This window comes from Botrytis porri (assembly GCF_014898465.1).
Source record: "Botrytis porri strain MUCL 3234 chromosome Unknown BPOR_010, whole genome shotgun sequence".
NCBI lineage: Eukaryota > Fungi > Ascomycota > Leotiomycetes > Helotiales > Sclerotiniaceae > Botrytis > Botrytis porri.
In genome coordinates this window covers 558,698-586,626 of record NW_024066084.1, presented here as the reverse complement: position 1 = coordinate 586,626, position 27,929 = coordinate 558,698, and the positions used below count along the sequence as shown (strand labels likewise).

General features: G+C 41.9%; 5 protein-coding genes across 5 annotated transcripts; 2 read left to right on the top strand and 3 right to left on the bottom strand.

Annotated features, from left to right (window-relative positions):
* Nucleotides 1–89: 89 nt before the first annotated feature.
* Nucleotides 90–4,114, bottom strand: EAF01_007639 (uncharacterized protein). Its single transcript, XM_038915895.1, has 2 exons — nt 2,859–4,114; nt 90–2,794 (listed from the first exon to the last, which is right to left on the bottom strand). The coding sequence occupies exons 1-2, from the start codon at nt 3,368–3,370 to the stop codon at nt 1,048–1,050; spliced, it is 2,259 nt and encodes a 752-aa protein (XP_038768366.1). The 5' UTR covers nt 3,371–4,114; the 3' UTR covers nt 90–1,047.
* A 2,066-nt stretch (nt 4,115–6,180) lies between these two features.
* EAF01_007638 (uncharacterized protein) lies at nt 6,181–7,815 on the bottom strand (the record flags this gene model as incomplete). The annotated part of the gene is made up of 1 exon (XM_038915894.1): nt 6,181–7,815. One exon carries the CDS (start codon nt 7,813–7,815, stop codon nt 6,181–6,183), a length of 1,635 nt encoding a protein of 544 aa, XP_038768365.1.
* Nucleotides 7,816–9,427: 1,612 nt separating this feature from the next.
* EAF01_007637 (uncharacterized protein) lies at nt 9,428–11,494 on the bottom strand (the record flags this gene model as incomplete). The annotated part of the gene is made up of 4 exons (XM_038915893.1): nt 9,428–9,474; nt 9,524–10,420; nt 10,476–11,076; nt 11,147–11,494. 4 exons carry the CDS (start codon nt 11,492–11,494, stop codon nt 9,428–9,430), a joined length of 1,893 nt encoding a protein of 630 aa, XP_038768364.1.
* Nucleotides 11,495–15,914: 4,420 nt separating this feature from the next.
* EAF01_007636 (uncharacterized protein) lies at nt 15,915–16,304 on the top strand (the record flags this gene model as incomplete). Its single annotated transcript, XM_038915892.1, has 1 exon — nt 15,915–16,304. One exon carries the CDS (start codon nt 15,915–15,917, stop codon nt 16,302–16,304), a length of 390 nt encoding a protein of 129 aa, XP_038768363.1.
* Nucleotides 16,305–25,637: 9,333 nt separating this feature from the next.
* EAF01_007635 (uncharacterized protein) lies at nt 25,638–26,339 on the top strand (the record flags this gene model as incomplete). Its single annotated transcript, XM_038915891.1, has 1 exon — nt 25,638–26,339. One exon carries the CDS (start codon nt 25,638–25,640, stop codon nt 26,337–26,339), a length of 702 nt encoding a protein of 233 aa, XP_038768362.1.
* Between the last annotated feature and the right edge of the window lie 1,590 nt (nt 26,340–27,929).

The following is a 27,929-nucleotide window of genomic DNA, read 5'->3' as shown; positions in this document are numbered from 1 at the left end:
CACAATACATCATCATTATCATCATCATCATCATCACTCTTTCGCTATTCCAGTTCTTCAATCTACGCATAAGTAGATCTAAAAATTGATCTTAATCTCAATTGGTATTTTCTACTCTTCTCTTATACTGTTTTTTGTACTCTTCTCTTATACTGTTTTTTACTGTTCCGTTGTACCATTCTCTTGAATATTGATCTTTAATATTTGATCTCCGATACTAGTATTTCATACTATTCTGTTTACTATTGATCTTCAATATCAATCAACATAGGTAGGTGTAAACAATCGCACTCACTCAAGTGCTTACTTCCTTTCTTACTAGGTAAGCAACCTCCACACCGCAACCCCTCCACCTGCCACGAAAGAAAGGACAAGCAAGAGACGAACGATCAATCAGCAAAAAGATCTGAAGATTCCTTTTTTTTTTTAAAAAAAAGTAAACGGTAAAATAGCAAAAATGTGAAACGCCATGCATGCATGCGCTATGCCTGCCCCTGCTCCATCTCTCCCTGACGGAAAAGAAAGGAAAGAAACTGCCCATCTGCCCCAAAATCACCGTCACCATCAGCATACCATCAGTATACCATCTTCCCTTCAGCATACCTAGTTCAAATTCAAATATCCACCCCCATCCCCATCCCCATTCTCACAAGAAGTATGATATGAAAATGAATATGAACATGAAATTTTCTCCCTTTATCTTTTCCTTCTTCTTCTTCCTTGCTCTTCCTCCTCTCATGTAATATCACTCCATCCATCCATTCCATCTCTCCTCAGCGGACAAATAGAAATGGAGTAGTTCAAGCGAACATACAAAGAATTCCACGAGCCGAAATCTAAAAAGGTAAAAAACCAACCAACATAATATCCACTCGCAACTATCAATCCACTCAAGGTATCCACCCACCCATCCATTCCACCTAAACCACCTCCATTTCCATTTCCATGGAAAGAAAAACGCCCTTTGACACCAACCAGCCTTAACATCTTATCCCATCCATAATTTTTCGCATTTCGTACTATCCTCATGCACTCAATTTTCCATCCTCAAATCTTCCGCCTCCGCTTATTACTCGCGTTATCATTCCCATTACTATTTCCATTCGAATTCCCACTCACATCACCCATCCCATCATCCGCCGGACTCGTCGATTCACTACTCGCTACCGTCTCGACAATCCTACTCGCTCCATTCCCATTCGATGCCTTACCATTCACACTCCCATCATTCACACCATCCATACCAACATCAAAATGACTTTCTCCACCACCATAGCCACTCCCATCAACTCCATTACCAAAATCATCAAAGTTAAAACTCGGATTCCCGGGACTCCCTCCACTATAAAACGCCTGGGAATCGAAAAATTTATCTAAATCCAGATGTGAATGTTGAGGATCAATGGATTCAGCACCATTAAAATACGAGTCGCCTTGAACACCAGGAATAGAACCCGAAGGACTGAGAGGTGTAAGATTTGCAGAAAGATTTGCGATCCGATCACTTTGCTGTTGTTGTAATCCCATCAAATTTTCAATCTCAGCTTGAGTGTATGCCATCTGTGCGAGATCAGGAGCTTGAGGCGCCGGGCTCACCAGTGCATTGTTAGAACCTGGAGCTGATGAAGTGCTAGCAATGATATTAAGCATATTACTACGCTGTTCCGAGGTAAGCGGAGAATTTCCATTTGCATTTTCGTAATGTGTGAGCATATCTGGAAAGTCCATGACATTATTCTCCGGTCGACTTTGTGAATTAGCATTTTGAATGATATTCAACATATCTCTTTGCGGTTCAGTCTTCGTCGTCGTACCATCACTAGGAGATTCGAAAAGTTCTTCAACGGTTCCGGAACGTGGAGTAGAATACTGATTTCTTGGACTAGAAGCAGCTGTTGGAGCTTCAGTAACCCGACTACTTTCTCGTTCCGGTGGTCCTGCTGTCAATAACTTTTGTGTTTTACGAACCACCGGACTAACACTTCCAGCTGCTGGTTGCTGCTGAGGAGTTCCAAGGTCACCAATATCCACAACATTGCCTTGTTGTTGATGTGGACCTTGTTGATTTAACCCAGTTTGAAACATCCGAGTGATATTTTCAGCTCCCTGTCCATCCAAACTTCTGTTGTAGACCGTAGCAAGAAATGTTAGAATCGCATTAATCGAACTCTCATGACGTTCATGAAGATTCTGAAAAGCCATGGCTTGTTGATAGAGTTGATTATGATCTTTCCTCAGACGTGCGATAGCTTGTGAAATGGTGTTTTGTTGTTTTTGAATATCAGAGATTTGACCCTGGACAACTGCAATTTCTCGTCGTTGTAGTGGTCCAGATTCTGGCGCGGCTGATATCGCTCGATTTGTGGCTGCATTGTTGGTATAATTATTCTGACCAAATTCTTCAATATCTCTTGCTTCATCATCGCTATCTCCATCTCCCATCTCCTCAACTTTCCCTCTCCTCGGTCCCCCCTCCTTTCGAATCTTATTCGTTCCACCCTTCGGTTTATTAATGAGCCATAGAAGATTTGGATGTCCACGCTTGAAGTAAGGATTGTAATATTCACTCGGGCTCTTATTTTTCCTCTCACTCGCCTTCATCGAATTATCGGAAAGTCCAACTCTCTTATGGAAACCATACATGTTCAGTTGTCGCACGAAAGAGGCATAATTATTATGCTTAAACAACTCCGGAATCAACGTTTTCGCAAACTCATCCTCATCCAACACCACAAACGAATCACCTCGATCAGACCATCGTATAAGTTCCGTATTTTTCGATTCATCAAGAAAGCTACAAAAGAAGAAAGTCAGCGCAAACAATCTCAATCGAAGCTCGTAAAAGATGAAGCGCTTACCTGCTGAGCTTCTGCACGAATGGTGGGATCTGCTTTCTCTTTGACTGAGCATCTCTTTTCGCAATAGCTGCCTTTTCCTCCAAAGCTTCAATATCATCATTTTCCCCATTCACCCCATGCCCATTCTGTAAATCCATCATCGAGTCGTCAAAAGCTCCCCAAGCATCACCCGCACCATCGTACGTCCGCGGCGCAACAAGTTGGCGATTGTTGTTCACATTCGGTCGACGAGCCAATTGCGTCGAGTGAGTTTGCGCGGCAATGGAATGGTCGAAAGCAGTGGTTGTTTGCGGTAGGCCGGAATTGGACCCAAACATATTCATATAGTTGCTCGTGGTTGGATCTGCGAAATTCTGAGATTCAGAATTTTGATTCCAGCGCAAGAATTCGGCACTAGGCAACTGGGTACCTGCATTATATGTTTGTTGCATTTGCGGTGTTTGAATCGTAGACGAGGCTCCCGGTGCAGCTCTTTTTCTGGGATTGGTGGAAGACATGTGAGGAGAATACATTCGATGAGGTGTGTGTGCGGGGTGGGCGTGGAAGGTGATCCTTTACCGGATGTGTAGGTGTCGTTGCCGAAGTAGATGGAAGGGAAAGTAAAGGTAGAGAGGTGTGAGGTGTTATGTAGAAATGGAAATTGAGCTGCTGTATTGTGGTGCCGTAGCAAACGATTCACGGGTCCCAAGTCGAGGCTACCTGCAGCCTCCCTAGCGACTTCAAGCGGAGGATAGATGTGCGACGCCAAACTCGAAAGATAAATGGATTGCTCTGTGGTGGAAAATGTTTGCCCTTTAATTTTTGTGCGATTGTCGCGGGAGATTCTGGTAGAGGCTCGGGGCGATGAGTTGATGGAATTGTGCAGGAAGGATTGAAGGTATCTATAAATGAAGATGGCGGATCAAAGGTATCGACGGAAGATATGAGTCAATGGTAGATGTGTTGAGATGATTCTTAGAATAAGTGATTGTTCAAAACAAAGGTTGAAGGAGGTGGAAATAGGTAGTGGGGTTATGTATGATGCAAGTTGATAAAGTCGATATTTCTCTTCGTTGTGTGTTTTGGTTAGGTACTGTGCTTTTTTTTTGTTGATTTTTTTGATGTTTTGATTGGAATTGAAACTTTTGACTACCTAGGTACCCAGATGAAGGATTGGTGGAAAGAGAAAGACGGAGATATAAGTTTTACATTATATTGATAATTTTCAGTATAAATTGATAATTACTCTGTCTATTTAATATAGGAATATACCTAGGTAGAGGGTAGATGGATCAGATTATCAAGTGTACATATGATGATAATAATGTTATCACTTCATACCTCTCTCTCCCTCTTATATACTCACAAGATAGTCCATACATAATATTACAATATATATATATATGTATATAAAATCCCTATCCACATCCATTCCTTCCCTAATCCAATCCGTAACTCCGGAGTATACGTATCTACTCTCTACCTAGTAAGTATATCGTACCTCCAACCTCCATCCTCCACCCAAATCCGTCTTCTGACTTTTGTCACTTCAGAAATTTCAACCCGGCCCCCCAGCTTTCAATCGATGATGACAATGCTGACTAATAACAAGGCTGACAACTCTTCCAACCAACCATGATCCATCCCATCTATCTTGTTTCTCTTCACTCCTCTCATGATCCATCAACCTTAAATCTTTACAATCTTATCAGCCAGCGGAGCAAGCGGACCTTTCAATCCTCTGATCGATAAATCGCTAGTGCATCACAGAAAATCATCGACTTTTCATCTTTTGAATTAGATAATGTTTATTACTAGCTCAGTGGGTCGGGTGGGGAACGGGAAGAAGAACTAATTGGGAGGTATGGTTACTATCGTAAATACATACCTGGCACTAGCAGATAGATACCCACCCAGCTGACAACCAACCCCAACACCAAAGAATCCACACCTCAATCAAAACTCTACTCATCAGTGATCACCTCGATCAAAATCCAATATCAACCCCATGAACCCTCTCCAAACTCCAAACTCCAAACTCCATTCCAACCTCCAATCTCCCAACCAAAGTCTCCTATCACAACCCAAAATCCAAAAGAACCTAAACTCCAAAAAACACACACTCCAATCCCCATCCCCATTCTAAACACACCTACCTACCTACCTCCCTACATACCCAGTAACCATTTCTCAAATCTTCGTCTAATCCTGCAAATTTTGGTTCAGTTTAGCATTCGGAATTCTCCGTCGGTCGCAAAGCAGAGGTAGCCTGACCTGGCCCTGGCCCTGGCCCTGGCTCGTCCGGTAGTAGTTAGTCCATCTATCTATCTACCCCGAAGCTATTCATCCAGATATCTTCCTCCAAAAGTATATCTATCTTCCTTTACATCACAGAGAGAGAGTCGAGATATATCAACATTAACATTAACATTCACATTCACATTAAAATCAACATAGATAATATCTATCCACCCGAACCACCCATCATCTACCTTTCAAAAGTATATCTTCACTGCGTCAGAAGAGATCAATCAAAACGTTAAATACTAATTCATCTCTCCCTCTCTTTTCCCTCCTCCCCCTCCTCTAATACACACACTCACACACACACACATCACAAGGAGTCTGGAGTTCTTAATCCAATCCAAAACCATCTCATCCACATCACATCACAAACAAACTCACACTCAAGAACATCCCAGTATCATACTATCGGTACCTCTACCTATGCCATCCTATCTTCTTATTATACATACCTAATCGCCAGCCACATTACACATTGAACACCTGAAACTCATTCAAAGAAATTTATCCCAAAAAACTATATCTTCAAAAAAGCCACATTCATCTCTCCTATCACACAAAAAATTTAGAAATTTCATCTTCATTTCTACCTAACCTTCTCCTTTCTACCTATCTACCTAAATCCCTATAAATCGGGGGTAAGCCCCCAAACCCCCAAGCTCGCTACGCTCGAAACCTTTCTTTGAAATCTGAAATACTGATCCAAATAATTGATTTAATTTGAGAACTTCCATTCATTGCTATCCTTGTAGACCGTCACCACAAGAGTGGTCCACGGACTACCAAGAGATCCAGGTCTCTTCCATTCTCTCGTTCCTTTACCTTCTGGATTCTTCTTCTTTCGACAAGTCGCCCATCTCCTCATCTTCATTGTTCACTGTCGCATCGTCTGCATCACTTTGGAAGAAATTACTAAAGCATCGATTTAGCTTCCAGAATCATGACCAGAGAGATCTTCCCTCTTTATGTCATTTGAAACCATTCCGTCATGTGAACCATTCATCACATTTCCTCCCATCACCATTACCATAAAGATTTCCTACTTAGCTCCTCTCCCGGCCAAAGCCGACCCTCTCGCTAATTTCTCGTTCCTCTTCATATCCCATTCCCTACCAGTTGAACCTCCGGCTTTCGCCTCTCTTTTCGCCTTCATTTCCTCCCTCAGCGATTTAGCTTTCTCTCTAGGATCAATAACCACCAATTCTTCTTCGGCTTTCTTCCTATAACTGAGATCCTTGCCTAATTTATCCTCTTTGAAACTTAACGCATGAGACATCCACCCTTTGTCATTAAAATCTTCGTCCTCTTCTTCTTCCCCTTTCGCTTCCCATGATTTACAAGACTGACAATTTGCAATAAAGTGTAAATCACACAGTGCAGCTTCTTCATCATCAGCCGTTCCATTTTCCTCGGATTTCGATTCAGCTTCGTCATGTGATACAGGCTTAGCCACTTCCTTTTCAGGTGGTGCAGTTTCCAGTTTCTCTCGAAATGCTCGTAAGATATCTAGAGCTGCTTGATCGTTACTAGCATTTGACTTTCCATTTGCGTTGCGCTTTCGTCCACGAACGGATGTTGCTGGAATCATGGCTTCCAAAGCCGATTTCTTCTTCGCAGGCTCGGCTGCTGTTTGAACATTTCGCTTCATAGATGCCTTTAGTTCCGCTATTTGCGCATTTGTGCGATCTAGTAAAGAGGTAACCTTTTGAACTTGAGGCTCTGGAGAGGAAGAAATATCTCGTTCGAGTTTTGCGGCTCTATTGGGCAACGGTTTGGGGGGTGCTTTTGCTTCGGGTTCTGGTGACGATTGAGGAGATTCTGACGATCGTGCTTTGGGCGCCTTCTTTTTCGACACGGATTTAGTCTGAGATTCCGGTTCCGGTTCATTATCTGCAGTTCCATCATCCATTACAATCCTCGTGTCAAATTTCGCTTTTTTCTTGACGACTGGTTGTTCAACAACTTCCTCCCCATCATCTCCAAAACTTAACAACTGTTTCCCAGCTTTCCTCTTCTTTTTCTTTTCTGGAGCTTTTTTCTCGGGAACCGCAATTTTTGCAACCCTCTCCCTCCTAACCATATCTTTGAACGGATTGACCAACACTTCCACCCCCGTAATCTTCGTAGGATATAACGGTCTCTCTCCATCTCCACACTCCGCTTCCCCCATCCTCGCCAAATTATATATCGTCTCGCCCTCTACCCTTCCAAATAACGTATTCTTCCCCGTCAACTCAGGCGTATCTCCTAGAGTCAAAAAGAACTGACTCCCATTCGTATCTTTCCCTTCATTAGCCATCCCCAACAATCCTCTCCTATTATATTTTATCCTGCTATGAAACTCATCCTTGAAGCCTACTCCTCTCGGTCCCGCATTTTGACCTTTTCGCTCTTCCATTGGCCATACGCCATTTTCTTCAGAAAATTCGCCGCCATCGTATATCGATTCCCCACCAGATCCAGTACCTGTAGGATCACCACCTTGTAGAATAAAGCCCGGGACAAGTCGATGAAATACCGTATTATCGTAATAGCCATCGAGGCAGTGTTGCAGGAAATTACGAGATGCGAGGGGAATTTGTTGCGCCCAGAGCTCGAGAGAGATGTCGCCAGAGGTGGTGTGTAGAATGCATGATGCAGTAGGTTGAGGTTCGAGATTATAGAGTGATGACATGGTGAGTTATACGAAGGAGCAAGTCCGACAAATTAATGAGGCCTTGTGAGATGTGTTGGATGTGATGATGGAAAGATGTCGATCAATAATTTGACTTCTGACGGAATTTCCATGGAGCTAGGGTGAGCTCAAGCTTACATAATATTCACACTCAAAACATGAGATTAGATGAGAAACCTCCAATGCCAATGAGCTCCAACAACCAATCAAGATTCATATCAACAGGCCAACCAACTAATAACTATCTATCTCCATCTTCACTTCAACTTTCATTCTAGATTCGTTCCCCAATCTGATTCACGAAGCACATCTCATCGCATCCAATCAACATAGTACTCTCTCATCTACACTTTCGCCCTATCTAGAATTCACATCTCAAGTGTTCTACCAATCCCCATCCATCAACGATAACATCCTTGAACCACGTGGGAATGTTTCAACTTTCTGCTGTTCAACATCTGTAGGTATATCAAGCCAAGAGGCTCGGATGCAAAGTAACCTTCCGTACGGAAGTCCCGGCCCGAGTGGTATCGAAATGGCGGTGAGGGTCAGTAAACAGTCAGTAAACAATCGGGATCTGTATTGTCAAGAAGATAGTTACAATTCGGCTGATAGAACAACTCAGGACAGGAACATATCAAGTAGAGAATCACAAATAGTCACAAAGCATATGATCATGAAACAAAGTAGGCGATGAGCGATTGTTTTCCCTATATCCTATTATTTCCCCACCACCAGACGCCGTGATAACATGATAATATCAATTGCAGCACAAATTCAAGCGCAAAAGGGTGCATTGAAGCCCTACTCCATGTCTCATCCAATAAGCGTCAGAACCCAACACACCCTGAAATCAAACATGCACATATGGCCTTCAAGCCCCCCTTCTGAAACTAATAGTCCCAGCAACAACAGTACAAGAATTTTCAAACTTCGATGACCTAGAGGAGCAGTAAACAATTAAAGTACAATGATTTTGTATTCCTCAATCAGCCCTAGAAATTCAACTCGAGAACCAGCGAGTAGGCATCGATGTTGGTTTGAGTCGATATCTGGAATATCAGACCAAGGTAATTTTTATAATTTTATAGCATGATAGGACGTTACGGTCGTCAATCGTGGGTAGAAAAGGGGTGTGGCGAGCCCCTATTATTATCGGATTCATTGTCCAAAGACGTTAAAATAATCCGGATCCTAGTTTTGATGGATACCGAAAGGAGGTCATAGTAGCGTTATCGTCAAGGTTGCCCAGTCGATTTAATGGTATCCTAGTTGTTTCGTTATATGTCGTCGTTCGCGGAAGCCAATCGGTGATAGTATTAAGCAAAATTTGTATATACCGCGAGCAAGAAGAGGTCTAAAGCTCAGGGGGCTCCCAAATGGGAGATCGAGGTCACAAATGTAATTACAGTAACAAGAGCCGAGCTTGACGAGCCTATTTTTAGGCACATCAGAAGCTCTGAAAAAGATCGCATGGAAGTGAACGTGTTTCCGCTGAGGGGAAGGGGATGACAACTAAACGCCGCTGCCCGTAATTTGACGTTATAACGGGTAGGAATATATCGCGTCAAAAGCTCTAAAGTTCGTAACGTCGTAAATCTCTTGGGGAGTATTACATGAACCGAGATGCAGAGGTGAATCCGTTTCGCTCAGATGAATCTGACATTCGGTTAGCTAGAATTTTTCAGTATAGATCAAGACGACTTACCATCACTGCTTTTGCTACCATGACCATTTTGTCTGTTGCGGGAGAATCCTGATCCCCATTGGTCACTTGTAGGGCCCCTTGGTTGTCTCTCTGGAACTGCACTTTGTCCATTTCTGGAGCTGCTATCTTCGAGGCTTCCATTGACTGGACGCTGGCTTCCAATAGGACCAGCGTTTGATGTGTAGCTATCTCTTTCCTGACCAATGCGTCCGGGCGCGTTCGAACGGGGTTGACGATCGTATCCAAGTGACATGTTGCTCATGCCGTTGGCAAGGAATGCATCCTCTCTGAGACCTAAGGGTCCTGCGGACGTAGGAGTCAAGTTGGGAGTTCCACCGGTAACTGATCCAAGACCATAATCGTTGCCTTGGAATCTGGCAATGTTCTGGGTCATATTAGCTGGGAAGCTCGCCGACGATGGTACAGGCGATGGCGTGTAAGAGCGCAAGTCCGCAAACGATTTGGCGGTTCGTAAATTACGATCACCACTAAGTAGATCACGTACCCCTGGAGAACCTGGGATATCCAGGAGACCGGAACCTTGTCGGCCCAGCGTGTGCATTTGGTAGGCGGCGTCATTGGCTCGCTGCTCACTAAAATCGATCGTCGCAGCTCGGTTGAGTCCACGACGTTGGGATTCGTTATAATATCCAGCTTGGATTGAGTTCAAAGGTGGGCTGGCAAGCTTGGGCTTGACAATTTGTACTTGACGAAGTTCGCCATGTCCTTGGGAATGGTGATCTAATCCCATGTTGTGAGCCAAGGTGTGGATTATTCTTCGGTCCGCAGGAGAAACTGTAGGCGCGAATGTCAAAACTTCTCTTTCGGCATCTTGTTTGAAGAAGAGTAGCTCGGTGTAATAGTTCAATGTCGTTGGATCATTCAAATCGTACTCTGCTGCAAGAATGTTAGTTCAGTAGTTTGTGCGCGAGAAGAAAGAATCAGCACTGACCAGCGGTACCATTAGTGGTGGCAACATTCTGACGCATGTTTACAGGTGAAGGGGATGTAGTTCTCAGGCCGGAATTCATGGAAGTCATGGATCCTGCGGTATGAAGGGAGCCAGTGGACATGACATTTGGTGCGCGATGTTGCTCTTCAAGCTGACCGCGTCTTTCTCTCTTATCGCGTTCGATTCGATCGCGCTCTGCAGCGGGAAGCATCTTCTTGTACTCTACTCGGAGCTTTCGTCCTTGCAAGTCCATGTGGTTCAAGGCATCGATGACTTGTTGCGTTTCGCGAGCATCAGTAAAGTTAGCGAATGCTAAACCCCTGAAAACCCCATTATCAAAGTGATAGTTAAAGGCATATGGCAATGGCAATCCCATGTTAGACATCATTTCTGTCAGTTGTTCTTTCTTCACCGCAAAAGGAATATTTTTAATGACGATAGCGGTTGGGATTAGCTCTTCGTGGTCACTTTGCTGATTTGGTGGTGGGGGTGAACGATGGGAATGCTGAGGTTGTTCAAACATGCCAGACAAGTTATGCTGTTGTAAGGACGTTTGGGTGATTGGACCGCCGAGGGATGGAGTACCTGGATTCATCCAACCCTACCAAGTGTCAGTTTAATCTTTAGGGGCGCGCAATATTCAATTCGTAAATGATTAAGGGGTAACATACAGATGGGATTTCAGCTCTGCGAGCTTGTTGTTGTTGAGGTCTCATACGGCCTGCTGTGCCCATTGTGCTAGCGCCATTCGCACCTCCATAGTTCCAAGTCTGACTTTCGTAGGCATAATTCACGTTGTTGGAAGGACCTCTGTAAGCGGCTTGATTTCCGTTGTATTGTGATGCGTCGTCAGAAGCGTAAAGTCCTCCTCCATTTTGAAGAGGTGCTTGATAATTGTCCATAAATTGTCGCGATGATTGGCGATTAAGCGTCATATTGCCATAAGCTCCTCGACTGGTCGCTGGCGATCGATTTGGAGGATAATCCTGGAAGATCTCGGAATACTGTTGACTCATCATGAGAGGCAGATATTCTTGACGTTAAGAAAGAGAAAAGAAAAGTTTGTTGCGATGCAAGAAGCCGGTGGGCACGCTTGTCAAAGCTTTAGTCCGAAGTGTGTTCGCACAATAGTACCCCCAAAGATTTTGAGCCAAAAAAAAGAGCTTTCGGACGATGAAGTTCTCACACCAAATCGAGATGAATAGATGTTCGCGGGATGAGTGTATAAGATAATCGACTTTGATCGATCGAGTTTTTAAAGATATTTAAGTTGTAGTTGTAGTTGTATTTAAATTATTTTTGGATGTGGGTGGGTGGTTGAATTGAATAATAACTCTGATGATAGGTATTTTGTACTGGGGGGGGGGGGAGTGTGTGTTCGATCTCCTTGCTGTGGGGAGATTGCGACCAGAAGTTAATTGGGAGATTGTGAAATTGACCTATTTTCTATTGTGGAATGAGGGATAAATAAAGTGACGACTTTGACATTATATTGAAGAAAAGAGACTCGACTTCGAATAGACAAAGTATCAAGAAGATGTTAATACTTGACGCGGGTGGGTGGGAGGAGAATCGAGGAGGAATGAAGAATGGAAGAGCAGAGAGGAGAGGAGAGAGGAGAGACTTTCTTCGAGGTGGTGAAATGATGGAAGGGGAGAAATCTGCTTTAATGATTTTATTAAACCTGGGAAGAGAAGCCAGAAAGTAACTCCTTAATGAAGCTAATCTTGAATAAGGTTAGTTTAGATTACTAGGCACTTAAACCATCACCATCCACAATATCTACCTAGTACTTACGACTGTGATGGTATAAAGTACCGTACACACACACACACAGACAGATACAAGATATGAGTTACATATATCATACATACATACCTAGGGAGACTCGCTTCCAATCATCACAAAATTGAAGGGGAAGGGGGGAGAAAGGGGAGGGGGAGGTGATGGAGATGCGGAAGAGGAAAGGGGATTATGAAAGAGGTTTCGAGTTGAGGTAGTCGATATCTAGATATTGATTATTGATCAGGACCTAGATCGGTAGGCAGGTCGGTAGGAAGGTAGGTAGAGAGAGAGAGAGAGATAGGAAAATAGATAATAGGATCCAATGTTTCGGTTTAATAATACAATTTTAAAAAAGGAGTCTCTTCGGAATCTTTTCTTTTTTGTATGTGATTTTATAAGGGGAAGCAATCCATGAAGAATTGCTGTGAACTTGAACTGTGGTAATGATGATTTTTATCGAAAAGAAAGGCCAAATAAAAATCACTAATTCAATGACAATAACAATAACTATCAATAAATATACTTTTCCATTTCCTTTTCCACCACCTCTCTACCTGCCGACCTATATTGTAGTGACTTTCGTCATTAGTTCTAGCTCGTATCTTCAATACAAGCCATTCGAATTTCTTTTCCTAGAGAATGTTGAAATTTCTTTTGATTTTTCTATTTTAAACTTTCCTTGCCATTACTCATTCACACATCCCGTGACCCCCATCAGCTTGATCAATACAATTTCTCTGATGTATATTATCTGCATCCAATACCCGATTAAGATAAGATGGACGGAACGAAGAAGATCTAAAAGGGCAGGACAAGAAATGACTTTAGGGTATTTCTCGGGTGTGTACTCCATCAAACCAAAGGTAAGGAACCGAACTCGATTTACTTGGGATTTGAATGTAGTACATGGGAACTTGGGGTGGTTCCGATTATCGATTATGTTGAGTTTGAGTTTGAGATGGGATGTTGTGAAGCATGATATCTTAGAGTGCCGGGTAGGTAAGGTAGTTGATTGATAGCGAATGAACCCATGAACGATAGATATTGAGGTCTGAGGATGTCCTCCTTGTATTGGACCCTGAGCAATATACATTCATATAAACATATACTCGTTAGTTAGCACTTGGAGAGTCGAGAAATATCAATTGAAACCCCCAAAATATACATCTCCATCCTGCGTACGGCGTACATTTCCATTTCAAACACTAACTATCACTATCAAAATAAAATCAAATACAATCACAATTCTATCCATCCATGCATCATCGAGTGTTGATTGGTTCGTGTGGAACAGGTTTCTGCAGTGATGGTGCGCTTCCTGCAGTTGGTTCACCATATGTTGATCAGTGCAGATTTACATCTCATATACTTCGTACATGAGAAGCGGTACGGAGTGCCTACATCAATTCATATAATTCGTGACATCTGAATATATCTACTTGGGTGGAAAGGTTTGAGAATACCTAGGAGCCTTTATGTATGTATGTATGTATGTATGTATGTATGTATACCCAGGTATCTACACATATGCAATTTATAAACGATACAAACCCGGAGTAACTCCAGAGGAAATCCAAAGTAAATCACTCTGCATCTCACTAGATCAGATATATCATATCATAAGTCGATACATTTTCGTGATTCGGTAACGGTAACGGTAATGTGGAATGGGAGTACCGTATGGAGTACCTACCAGGAAGTATACCTTGTACCAACACTCAGAGTATGTCCTTCGAGATGCTCCCTAGATGCTCCTGAGATGCAAGTCATGGATGAGAGACAATTACCGGGAAGTGGATTTCGTGGATTCCACCATAGAATACTTCCGTACCAAAGTCCAAAGTACCCAGATGGGGTAACCTCAATCTTGATAGATTAATCAAAAGTATCCATACCTACTCCTCCATACATCTTTTGGGAAATTTCATGGAAGTTGTAGAAATCCATTTCTCGTAGACTCTGTACCTACTTCGTAGACTTCATCGCCTTCTTTTTCCTTTCTTTTCCTTCTTCCTCCCGTATTGGGTATAGAGTTCATCCAATTACAATCTATTGGAGCAGGGTAGTTCTACGCCTCCAACATACACAATTGGAAAGCATAAAAACTTATTTTATCACTTCGTACACTACTCGGGACTGGACTCGTAAAGTCAAATCAAAACAAAATATCCCGAACCTCTATAGCAACGAACGATATTGAATCTTCACTTATTCAGTCTTCAGTCTTCACTCGTTACTCGTTACTCAGCACTTATCACTCCACGTTTTCTGTTATATCAAGTTCTCATAAGTTACAACTATCAAAACGACTCAACTAACCACCGACAATCACAAATCACAGTCACCCTTCTTCTGTCTGCACCTCCAACCTCCACCCTCATGTTCCCTCAAACTCAAACCCCCCATCTCACCGTCCCACGTCTTACAAATTATACCAGCTCAATATCCCCTCCCCTCCAAATGACACTTCTTAGTTCCTTTACACAATCCACTCTGCCGGTTTTCTTTACCTTCTAGAATACGAAGAACCGCAATGCTCATTTCGGAATATATCATCTCACAGTTCCAGTACCAAACAATTTCCCAATTCCAGAAAGAAAACAAAATCACCAAAAGAACGAATCCCCAATGTTCGAGGCCCACGCATAGCCTTTTACATTGTTTCCTAAAACACGACCAATGAAACGTCACGGAAGGAAACACCACGCCTCACCGCAAAGATGTGATTCGACCTGGATCACGAACCCCTTTTTCAAAAAGGATCCATCATACTCAATCCAGTTAATATCTGCTGCGGGGCGAACCGATATGATGATCAAACTTTCACATACTAAAGGGACATGATGTGGTCTGTTCGCAACGATACGATGTGTGCTTCTAGTCCCCTATTTTACCTGACCCAGTTGGGTTTTAATATTGAATCTTTTTCTTTACTCACAGGAAATCCATCGATTGCGAGGAAGCCACGAAACCTTCCGACGTTCTCAAAGGAAATGCTCATTTCCAATTCGATGATTGATTTCTAGACAATCAAAACACACCCTTCATTTTTCAAGACATTAGTAGATCGGGTCCGAAGATTCCAATTGTCTGGAGATGATTACTATTTATGTTATATAATTGGAAGCGTATAATACTTCAAAACATGTCAAAAAAGCAATCTACTATCCGGATGAATTTCTTGGCTTCCAGACATGTCAATCCCGTCAAATGAGACTTTCAGAATTTTGACTCAAGTCAGTTCATCGTGTTCTCAATACCCTTCCAGATCCCAACAGGTTCAATAGTTGGAAGTTCATTCTCCTCATCACACTATCCAATCGGAATCACTATCTAGATCCCGTTGTCAAAAGGCTGAAATGATAAGAATTATCACCATGGATATACGAGAGAAGAAAATGTTCCGATAGGTAGGTATTTATTGTAGCATTTCCAACTTGCACATATACCTTGTTCTCTTACATCACTTATCCTTTCTCGCCGGTACTCTTTTTGATCATGTGATGCGCTAAAGAATCTCTTCTTGGTTCGCAATTTCAAATGATGTGAGGATTACGAATCTGAGAATCTGAGAATTTGAGCTTTCTCATCACATGAATTGGAGTACGTCAACAAAATTCACAGTTCGATGTCCAACTTACTTTTCCACCAGCCATGAAACAGGAAGAGTGGAGCACCCCTCACCAGATATCATCATCAACGATAACCCTCGACCTGGGAATAGATCATCGTGGGATACTCGAGAGCTCGCCGCGAGCCGTCTATCTACCCTTTGGAACAGAAGATCCTCGTGCGATCAGCAGCAGCTTTGAGAAAGAGGTGATCTGTGCGGTGAACGATGATGTCGTGTGCGCAAACTTGGAATTTCGAGTTTGCGGCTTTGCTTTACTTGCTTTGCTTTACTTGCTGTGCTTCGCGGCTATGTGTGTACGACCTAGTAGTAGGTATCGTATTGACAGACGCCGGGATCGTCAATGGTTGTTATTGTCACGCTGTAAGCATCTTACTTGGTATTTCTTGGGAATGAAATGGTTGGTGCCGTGATAGGCGGTGCCTTGTTTGGGGGGTTGCGACGTTCTTTCTCCTCGTCTGGGTAGTAACACCATTGATGAGTTTACCGTCACAGTAGGTAGGAAAATTGTTGCTTCCAGCTCATTTGCTAGATTGGCTCTAGTAACTAGGTACCTAACAAGGTCAACTCATCTCTTCAATACTTTTTGCACAGCCATATCCATATCTACACATATGCGATGTAAGTTCAACATCGCATCGAGTATGTAAAATCTAGACAGACCATCAACTCTCCACATCTAACTCTCATTCCATTCCGTTATCGGTATTGCGCGCAAGGGACCCGGTGAACAATATCTACTTTTGTATTTATGTTATTGGTTGGTTTGGATAGATGGATAACTCTGCGAAGATTCTAATATAGACTGGGTATTTAGGATGCTACGGGTGGATGGGTGGAGTGAGGGAAAATGTTGATAGATGAGTATCTAGGAGATGGTAGGTAGTAAATAGATAGAGATCTTTAACTAGGTATATGAACAAACTATCTGGTAAGTTAATCAGTCATTTCCTGCACTTGTTATTTCGTCTAGGGAAAGTGAAAATGAAAATGAGAGGAGGTAAATGGTTAGTAGATAGATTATGGATGGAATTTATATTATCGCATCTAGATTACCGGAGTCCAAATATCATGTATCATACTATTATACCTAGACTCTGATACTAGATTTCTGGAATCGAAGTGTGGATGTGGATGTAGAAATGATACTTGGAAATGATGTTGATTTATTTATCCTTTCTATACACCTCAATCTCGTAGTTTCGAAGATCTACCTGAATCCCATTCTTCTCGCGAGGGAGGGAGGAAGGGAGGGACAGGGTGGATTTCTGTGCACTGCAGTTTGCTATATTATCATATGATGGTTTGCTTCGAGTCCATGGTAGCATTTCTTGGATGAGAGATTACCTGGTATGCATTACGGTGATGGGATGATACAATGTGGGGATGATTTGGGGGGGGGGGAGAATATGTTAAGATGGTGAAGTAGAATGAGAGATGCAAGACGAAAAACGAGATTCGGCTACCTTGGTGAGTGTTTAGTATATAGATTATCGGAGGAAGAAGAGGAATTGTTTGGGATGAAGAGATAGCTTGTTAATACTCGGATATTTAGATATTTAGATACTCAGATACTTGGAAACTTGGACACTTGGAAACTTGGATACTCAGATATGTAGATAGCTAGGTAGGTTGGTAGGTTGGTAGGTGAGAGATAGGTGAGTAGATATCGATGATCAAATACTAACACAGTCATAAATGAGTTGCTAGGGGAGGTCGAAAAGACCAAAGTTGAAGGATTTACTTTTTTAGATTGGTTCCGAAGCGAAGGTTATGAATGATGATTTGTTGGGGTTGTTGGGGTTGGATACTGTGTTGGTGTTGGGTTGGGTAGATGAGATATCGGGTTGAGGAGGTTGAGGGAGTAGATCTGAATGAGCTTTTGGATATCTAGTGGGTGGACGGATGGATGGTAAGGTAAGGTAAGGTAGGGTAAGGTAGGGTAAGGTAGGGTAAGGTAGGGTAAAGTAGGGTAGGTTAAAGTAAGAGTCGCTTGGTAGTATATTGAGCTAGAGAGCAGTGGGAGGATGTAGGAGGAATGGATGGATGAATGACTGAATTTGAGTTTCTATTGATTCTGTAGTGATGAGTTGGTTTTAGGGGGAGTGGAAGAGTGGAGGATGCATAGGTATTGGATTGAGATATCGAGATTTCAAATGTGAAATGCTAGATACTAGGTAGGTACAACAGTAGACAAATCAAGTAATCTAATTTCCGCAACGAAGTATTTGCCAAACTTTACATTGAATCTCCAAATCTGAAATACATCATTCATACAAGATCGATAAATGATAAGATAGACAGCCAAAGAGAAGAATAAGAAGATATCTAGTCTAAGTTCACAAATCGAATACCTACTATCCACCACAACCTCACAAAATCTCACGTGGTAATTAGGTCGATGAAACACACTCTCTCATCTCTAATTCCAAGATCCACAACACCCGCGTTGAACTTTCATCTGATCTCATTCCATCCCAAAAGAAGAGATGAGCATACAAAAACCCAGCAATCGTCCAAACCTCAAATATATGCAATCATCCATACTAATCCAAGATCCTATTCAAAACATCATACATCATACACTTGACACACACTTGACATACACTTGACATACACTAAGAAAATTAACTTCCAATTTCCAATTCCACATCCACCGAATCCAGATCTATCTATCGAGTTCCTTTTCCTCCTGACTCATGACTAACTCTTCTAATAACCATCTCTTACTATCCCCTTCATCAAGCCTTCACACACAAACGTCATGTACAAGATCATTCCCATCTTTCCCACAACCAAGAAAATATACTACCTACCCAAGTACAAGTAGATTTCGAATCCATACCAATAAGTAACTAAATAAATCGTCCCTATTCATAAATCCAAGAACTTCCCAATCAATCAATCAATCAATCAATCAATCAATCACTTAGTAACAAGCTATTCCCCTTCAATCCCCCCCCACACACACTCCCAATGAACTAATTCCACACCAAAAATCCTCGCACTCGCCTCAACCTTCCACATCCACATCCACATCCATCAACTTCCCAAATATCACCTATCACATACTAAAATCCCAACACGCAATTTCCCAGTTTTCAGTTCCGATACATAAATTCCTTCTACTCTACCCAGTCTCAAAGATCGACAGACAGATAATTTCTATATAGATATCGAGAAACGATTTCAAGTTTTCTCCACGTGTCACACCGGTGGATGTTTAGTCTACCTACCGGACATCTTTCAAGCATCTTCCAAGCCCACACTTGGACGATCTACAATCTGTCAGAGAACCTTAAGTCTTCACCCCTCCCCTTAAAAATATTGACATCACGTACTCAAAGTTCAAGAGGTAGAAGAAAATTGGATCTTGTTATAGAAGACTGGCTACCATTATGCCAACCATACCCCTTAGGGCTCTGGCATCGATCTAATCATACATTGTATGCCTATTTAGGCTAGCACCTTCTTCTGTAGATGATCACCTAGAAGGCTAAAATCCATTCGTCATGTGTGGATTCCAATTTCGAAAGGGTGAACTTGTTATTGCAAAGGTTTATCACTTCAAGTCTTTTTATCATAGACCTAATCTATGAGAAGTCATGCGGACATTGTGTAATTACACCCCGTGAGTCTATAAATATCACATAGTATAAATTACCCTAGATACTGAAGACACATTGAAAGAATTCTTGTGAAAAAATGACACACGATATCAAATATCCATGTTAGAAGTCTTGAGTTCCGGAGAGGAATGCTCCATAAAATGGGAGAGCAAGAGAAAAGGGGGGCTTTGCTGATGACTGTGCTAATGGCTGTATCATAGAATCGCTTGGGTTGGCCGTCAATCAAAGTCGTTGTTGAGTCATACTAAATGGATATAAAAGAAGGAGGAGTTGAGGAACATAAGTAATTACCCACGAGACAATACTTATGAGGTGAACCGCAGTACCTGTACCGGAAAGAACTCGAATACCATTCGATAATGCAAATTATATAAAGGGGTTGGCAGACGAGAAGCGAATACGAAGCACGGCCTAACTATATTAAGACGGGAACATCAGATGTGTAAGTCTGACTGGGATATAAGGGATGGCACAACATCCTCGATCGATGGCCTCCAGGATGGCTATCTTGTTAGTAGTAACGAGTAACTTCCATTCTCTTTCGAGAATCAGGAAGAGCCAGAGCATCAGTGTGTGGATTGTGCCGATGAGGCTCATTTGGTTTTACAACACTACATTTTTGTGAGTAACTACCATGGTGACTAAAAATTGGAATTGCTTCAAATTAGGAAGATATGCTATTTGGAGGGGGGGGGGGGATTTGCGAGAGCTTACATCGTACTCATGATAGATAGGACTGGTGTCTCATGAGAGCGAAGTCACATCGAACTTTTCTCACTACTTATGGGATGAGATCAAGTCGTCAAGGCTGGGAATCAAGGTCAATAGAAATGGTGAATCTTCTTGCTCGAACAATAGCCAGTCTACATCAGCGGTATTGTGACTGGTTATGAGCCGTCTCACCACTCTCATACAGATGATTGGAGGCACATTCGCTTCATTGCATATTGCCATATCCAATACGTACCAAGATGTGCTGAAATATGGGAAACTGATGTAAAATACTCAGTCTCATTCAAATGTTAGGTTCTATACTTAATGCAATCCTAGAGCAGAATGAGTATTCCATGTCAGATTCCAATATTTCAGTGAATTCCAAGTAGTATTGAATATGTGAAGTTGCCGAATGTGCCTGATATCATTTGTGGAAGGATGGAGGGGTTAAAAAGTAATTGCCACTATGTTGACTTGCCGATAAGCTGAGTGTCGAGAATACCAAGGGGATACTGTATCTATATCGGGAATGTCAGTATGCCTACTCCAAAGAAGGATTCATGGGGACTGCTATGATTCTTCCATGAATCATAATCAACTGGCGGTTACCATTCTTCTAAGATATAGAAAACGTCTTGCAATGGTAGTTGCTTGACAAATCCCATCATTCCACTACGCTCATTGATCCGCTGTTCTCGTCAGCCTGTCATACCAATCTCCATACTAACCATACCCCTATTTTGTATTTATTGTCCTGTCAAGGTTCTCGTCTTGACGTAGGTCATTTCTGTTGCTCTGTTGTTGTCCTGCCACCAACTTCTCTCATAATTCACCATTGTCCTTTACCATTTCCTCATTGTTTCTTTTTGACGAAAGTGGGCAGAGGAAAATGACTCTAGAATGCCGAAGAGATTTGTAGCTGGTTCAAAGAGACTGTCCAGCTCGACCATTCTCATCTGTGGATTTCCAAGCTGAAGGTTATAGAGTTTCAGGTCATCGGACATCTACATGAAGGTATCGAGTAAGCATTTCTCCAAGATGTAATTCGTCGTCGACACCAACTCAGGGACGGATTGTTGACACGAATGCTACCTATCCTTCGTTACTAATACGACAAAAATCTGTAGTTTATTAGTTTGTATGTATATCTTTGCGGTGCTTGAGAACAAAACCCTGCAAAAGACTGGCCTGATAGGATTCTTAGTCGAGGAACTCTTTGCAAGTTATTGGCTTCCTGCGATCTTATAGTTTATGGGCACTGAGCTCAATCCTGGATCCAGAGTTGAGATGCTGCATGAAGTGTCTATGTGGTAGATTAGGCTTGTCGCTAGGATCTGTTAAGGGTAGCAATCTCGTAGCGCCTGTGTTTCATAGTCGACGGCTCCATATTCGGCTTGCTCACCAGCCTCTGAAGGAGTCTCATCTGCGAGGTTTGGCATGCTGAGATCTTGTATCTGCTCGTTCCATCGTTATGATTCGGTAGAACCAGTAGAACCTGATTCATTCTGATAATCGCCGGCGAATCCATTTCTTGTGTAGATTTGGAATGAATGGGTAGAAACGAATTTGTCGCACTGGCCTTTCATCTCCAAAAACGTCACGTCGACTTATTGGAGACTTGCAGAAAGGAGGGAGTTGTCGCAAAGCGGCGAAGGAGCCTTCTAGAGTGTATCGAAACCGTACGACGAGGATAAACTGTGGTGGTTGATTAGTTAAAGTTTGTCAGCTGCTAAATCGAGACGTTGAGTAAGTGTTGTTGGTCAACTAATTGTCTGGAGATTGAGGATTCTTTTGGAAAGTGGACTTGGGAGAGACAAGGATACCATGATAATGTCGTCAAGTCGAGGGGTAAATATTTGGCATCGAGGTATAAATGGCAACGAAAGAGGGAGGGGGATAGTATAGGAAAGGATAACACCGAGAGCTTTTATATAGGTAGGTAGATTAATATGATGAATTTTATGATAATAGATACTATTGATATGAGAAAAGGGTGGATGTCGAACAATAAACATGGTGAAATTGGTGGGAAAAGTTTATAGCCCACAGAGAGAGCAAGGAGTCTCAACTTTATAGGAATTCACGGTGCAATTCCGGCACATAGAAAATCCAAGGCGATAATGTGTAATGCCTCGAATCAAGTGAAAATAATACAAAATAGAAGGCATATCAAATCGTGTTATCGAGAGCGTAAAAACGACAAGTGTGTGTTCGCTCAAGTTGAATACACTATTGTTGGATAGAAGTTGGATATCTTCTCAAAACACTCTGAAATGACTCCTTTGTCAGTTCGTATATCATTTTAATCATATTATTCTATGTACCCGTGGTCGTTTATCTTCAAAAGCTAGTTGGATACATCTTCTTCTTTGAAGAGGGGAACGTTTCATGTTTCTGTCGCTTGAGATTTCAAGACCGCGCTCTTACTCTATATTTGTAGGAGCCTCTTTTAGATAGTACCTAGGATGTAGTTTCTCTTCTCTTCTACAGGAGAGGTGTTGAGAAATTTCGACTTTCAAAGATATAATTCGACGATTTGTTTCCATTTACCTGTAGTGGCTCAATGTAAGCGATAGCACATCAATATTAAAGGTCCAAGGTCTTCCCACTCTGAGGTCTCCTCGTCTCGCACCATCCTGTCGAATTGCGACGATTAGAATAAGAATGGGGTCTTCCTGACTTTTGTCTCCCAAAGACCTGAACGACACCTAGATTGAGAGCACATGCATTTTTCCTCAATGGGACCATCATTTCAGGATTCAGTAATGGAAGTGCAGAAGTTATCGCCCAATATGGTTCACCGAATCGAGGAAATTTACGCGGAGTCCCCATATGCATCCTGGTCATATTTCTATATGAACTGCCACACGTGATTCTTGACTTTCTCTTGCCAAGGAACTATCATAGACTAAAGTTATTTTCTACTTTGGGAAACGACAGTGGACCCTCAGTCCATTTGGAAATCCGGGGGAAAATCCATAAAAGTTTGAATATTCCTTGCCCAATTTCCCGTTATGATACCAACCTCGTTTAGTATTGTTTTCCAATGGTATCTCGAAATTATAGGCATTCAAAGGAATATTATTGAGTTGCCAAATGCCTCTCTGTGTGGACGGGGAGGTTATTTGGGGAAAGGAAAGCACGTGTCTCTACCACTCTCCTATTCCATTTCAATTTTAGCTCAAAATTCATATGCATGTTCGTCTAATTGAATTATGGAGCATGCTGAACGATTGGTTGAGATTACCGACGTCAAAATAAACTCAAACATTAGCGAGGAGGCTCTGCTTAGGGGCGAGCACATCAAAATCGAGTTTCAATTGTTCTTACATGCATAGCAATGAGATGAAATATCTTTTTGAAGTTGTTCCAACTATTATCTGTTACTCCAAAGTGTTGTAAATATAATCGAGGTTTGAACAACTCAATAATATCGATTAATTTTACCTCTTAGTCAGTATTTTGGTATGATTTTCAACATGACGATCTTGACTAGCACCCCGCTTAATTTGATTAAATTTCTTAGTATTCTTAGCTCTTGTATGTCTATAAAAATTCTGATGGATATGGTTCAGAAGGGACATGGGTCTTCGAAGGCATACAATTTATCTATTTTTTCAGTGAAATATGTCCCTTGAGGACAGGTAGTCGCTCATGATTCGAGTATCTTGTGTTGCTGATAAAAACCTGAATCTTCCACTGTCATTCCCCAAATACCATGAAGTCTTCCCATGTCAAATTATTACTTGTTTCAGTGAGCTGTCCATGAAACTTTGAAGTGTAGTGATGGAACGAGATAAAATCATCATACAAACAAGATTACTATTAGTTGAGCGTGTCTTCCTTACAACTCCTGAGCTTATTGACCAGCAAAGAGAAGGTGCGAATATGATGATAATAGTAGAATCAAAAGAATCAGTAATCTACACAAGACAGGCATACGATTGTAAAGGTCTTCAAAGCGGATGATATTTTCAGTCCCTGATGTTTCCCAAAATTATTGAGCTTGAAGGATTATAGATTTATTCCTCGTTCTTCGAGTTCATTTCGTATGATAAATCATAATGTTCTGGAACATCTGGACTGCCATGGTGAGTGGTGGGACGAGTTCAACAATTAGAATGGAAGGAGAGATGAATAGGATTGGAATGATTGACTGTCAAGCAAAATTTCGGCAACCTTCAATTGTACTCGGGTAGATTGCAATGTAATCGGTATATCACAGTGGCTCGTAAATCTGTGGTTCTCACGCAATCCGAATCGATCCATACAGACGCCATTCATCATATGAGGTGAGGAAATAACCATCACATTGAAATACACTGTCGGGGCATACACATCTATAATTCTTTGGAACCTCCACCCGTAATGTCAATGATGGAATATGAAATAGTACTAACGACATATATATTATATGATGGATCCCAACTGAACTTTAAAGTTCGAAGTTAACATACCTAGGTATACATCATGTAATATTCATTCAATGACGAAGGGATTTACTCTGTTGAATCAAATAATAGCCATTCAACGACCGTGACATGATCGTTCCGTTTAGTCCATTAGAATTTATCTTGATCAATGAAAAGTTAGTAATAATATAGCATTTCACCTGGAGCTAAAAGTGTTAAGCTTCGACTATAGTACACACGATACCATGAATAGAGCTAGATACCAATGGCTTGATGATCGCCGTATCTACCGTAAGAACAAGTTATTTCAATTTCTCATATCTGTATATAAAGAATTGGAAGCCCCCTTGATTTCATCTTTCCAATGAAATTTGCGAACACGACACAATTTTACTTCCACAACTGCAACAGATAGATCATCAAATCACAACAAAGTACGTGGTCAAAATCTACCCCTCTCGTTAAAATTTTGTCGTATGAGTGCAATTCCACCCACCCTTGCTAGTATTGTCTCTTGTCTTCAGATAGAAGCAAAGTATGGTACTCCTATCTATCACTGACCTTACAACCCTTACTGTAATCCCAACAACGAAAGACATCTAATTCTCAGTTTCGTTGGAAAATTGATATCATTCGAGCCTATCGACGCATTGATACATTCATTGCTATTTAGTATCATTGAGATAAGCGAGTTGTCTTAAAAGGTCCACCTACATCTTTCGGAACAGTGAAGATTCTCAAATCAGTCTGTCACCGCAGAGTATCTCGTTAGCCGATGCAGTCGATTATATTGAATTAATCATCATTTCCATAGTTGTAGATTCTTTGGAATACGCTGATACATCGATGTAGACGAGACTAGAGAAACCAAGATGTCTTTTACTGTTGGCCTATGATCTAGTCTCTTAAACCATCTGATTGTTTAATACAGGCTGACATTCCTTGTATTGTAGATCCTCGAACTCAACACTGAGCATTGATTCTTCCCAAAATGGAGTCAGATACCAACAAGACGGAGGTAGAAGTTCCTAACCCATTGCCAGCTGATCTAGTTGAAGCCGCCGAGATCTTGTTGGTACTGGTCAACAAACGTGTAACCGATGAGGAGGCTGTTTGGATCGAGGAAGTACGCCAAAGACCAGAGGTCCCTCCATCTGATGATGAAGACGACGCAGTTAGCTCTGATGCAACTATTGATTATCGCGAATCACCTACGCCAGAGCCAACACCACCAAACCCTACTAAACCACTATCGCCCCCTGAAACGCTTACCGAATCGGATGACTCAAAGAGCAGGTCCAGTCAAGAAGCTGTCTCTCGACCACTCAAGCACGGTGTTGCCAAAAGGAAGCGGGGAGCCGAGAATGCCAATAGTAGCACTGCTACACCTCTCGCTAAAAAGCCCCGCCAAAGAGCAAACAAGAGCTCTGCCAAAAAGCAAAAGTCTGCTGCAGCCAAGGTCCCAATGACTGCAGAGGAGAGAAAGGCAGCTAGAGAAGCCAAGGCTGAGGAAGAGCGCCAAATTTACCGGCAAAAGGCGTACAAGCCTCGTGCCAGAAAGGAGCTCGACGTTAAATTTGATGCAATCGGTGTTCCACTAGCAGCCGAGGGAATCCCAGCTGAGTTGGCCGTTGTCGAGAAAAAACCTCGCGCTGCTCGCATCAAATCAAAGCAAACACAATCTCAACCATAGAGAAGGAGTTCTAAGCTGTTTCGGCTTGGATATGGTGGCTTGGATTGGATTGGATAATGTGGCGTTGGGTTTTTGTCATTCTTGCGTTTGGTGATTGGGTTGGTCTTTACACTATATGCGACGTGCGTGTTCTCAAGGTATATGATGTGCAAGTTCGCTTCGGATATCATGGGTGCTTGAGACGCGGGATTCTTTCTCAATACATCGTGCTGCTTCCCGGTCAGTCGTTGATACATGTTGAGAGTAACAGTGGAGTTCTGATACGTGGCGGATATTGTGAAGGACGGGTCCATTCTTCTTGCTTGCTTGTGCGAGTGGCGCAGTTTGACTTTGGCTCTGTTCTGGCTTTTAGGTCAGTCGAGGTTAGTTTATGGAGGGATGATGAGGGTTTTGCAAACCAAGTGATGTAGGTTATTTTTAACTCATTATCCTTAAACATTGACTTCATTGTGATTGATTGAATGTGATTCTAAGCTTGGATTGTTATACCCACATTGCTTCACAGAGGTTCCATCGGTAAACCACTCGCAATGTTTTATCTGATTCTATGTAATCTGCTCTACTATGAATTCAACGGCGCAGGAAGCCTTGTCATTGCCTTTTCTTGATTTTCAGACGATATACTATCAACACTTACCAATGATACATTAATGCTTCTCACTTACACCTTCTACTACTGAAGTGAGTAAGGTGATAACAAAGAACATCTAGGGATCTATGATACTTCTCCATGCCCCCCGCAATCCACACCAAAATACATCACAACAAATTAAACACTTATCTACCTATCTCTCAACTTCTCAACCCCTTCATCCAAAAGTCACCATAATCTCCAATTACATTTAAACAAATAAATCCCACCATAATCAACAAGAATAAAAAATCAAACCTCTAAATTCACTCCTCATTCTCTCCATTGATATCAATCACTCCATTCTAGACCATCTCTACAACCACAAAACCAATACTTATGCTCAACTTATTATTAACCCCAATAATGAACAAAAAAGCTCATTTTCCTCTCAGCAAGATTATAAAATATCTGTAGTCAATTGAGCGATGGGTAGTAAGTTTGTGTAGGTAGCTCAATCATCATGTGCCATTCATTATCATCGTATTGATAAAACACCTGCAGAATCAAGGTTCACATGAAAGTGGAAATATTCAATACGCCGAGAAGGAAAAGTTTGACTTGATTTCTCACGTAAAGTATCACAAACGCGATGGTAGAGACCGCGACGATGTAGATGACTCTCAAAAGTCAAATTTTACTACTCACTGCTCATTTTTCAAAGAGAAGCTTGCTCTTACCGCGGAGATCGGGATATGTTAGGTATGATGGCTGTTGCCTTTTATTATTCATTCTTGGATTCTTGAAACGGAAGGAGGTGTGGATAATACTCTATTCGCCAACCTACCATTGAAAGTATGGGTGAATATTCTTTCCGGGAGTGGAAATCATGTAAGCATGGAAAGGAACTACTCTGTAGAGGCCGTTGCACAATTCGAGTATTGGGAATGAAATATAAGTCGACAGCATAAATTGATATGGCCATTAAATTCCAATCCTTAGCTAAGAAATAGTCTATC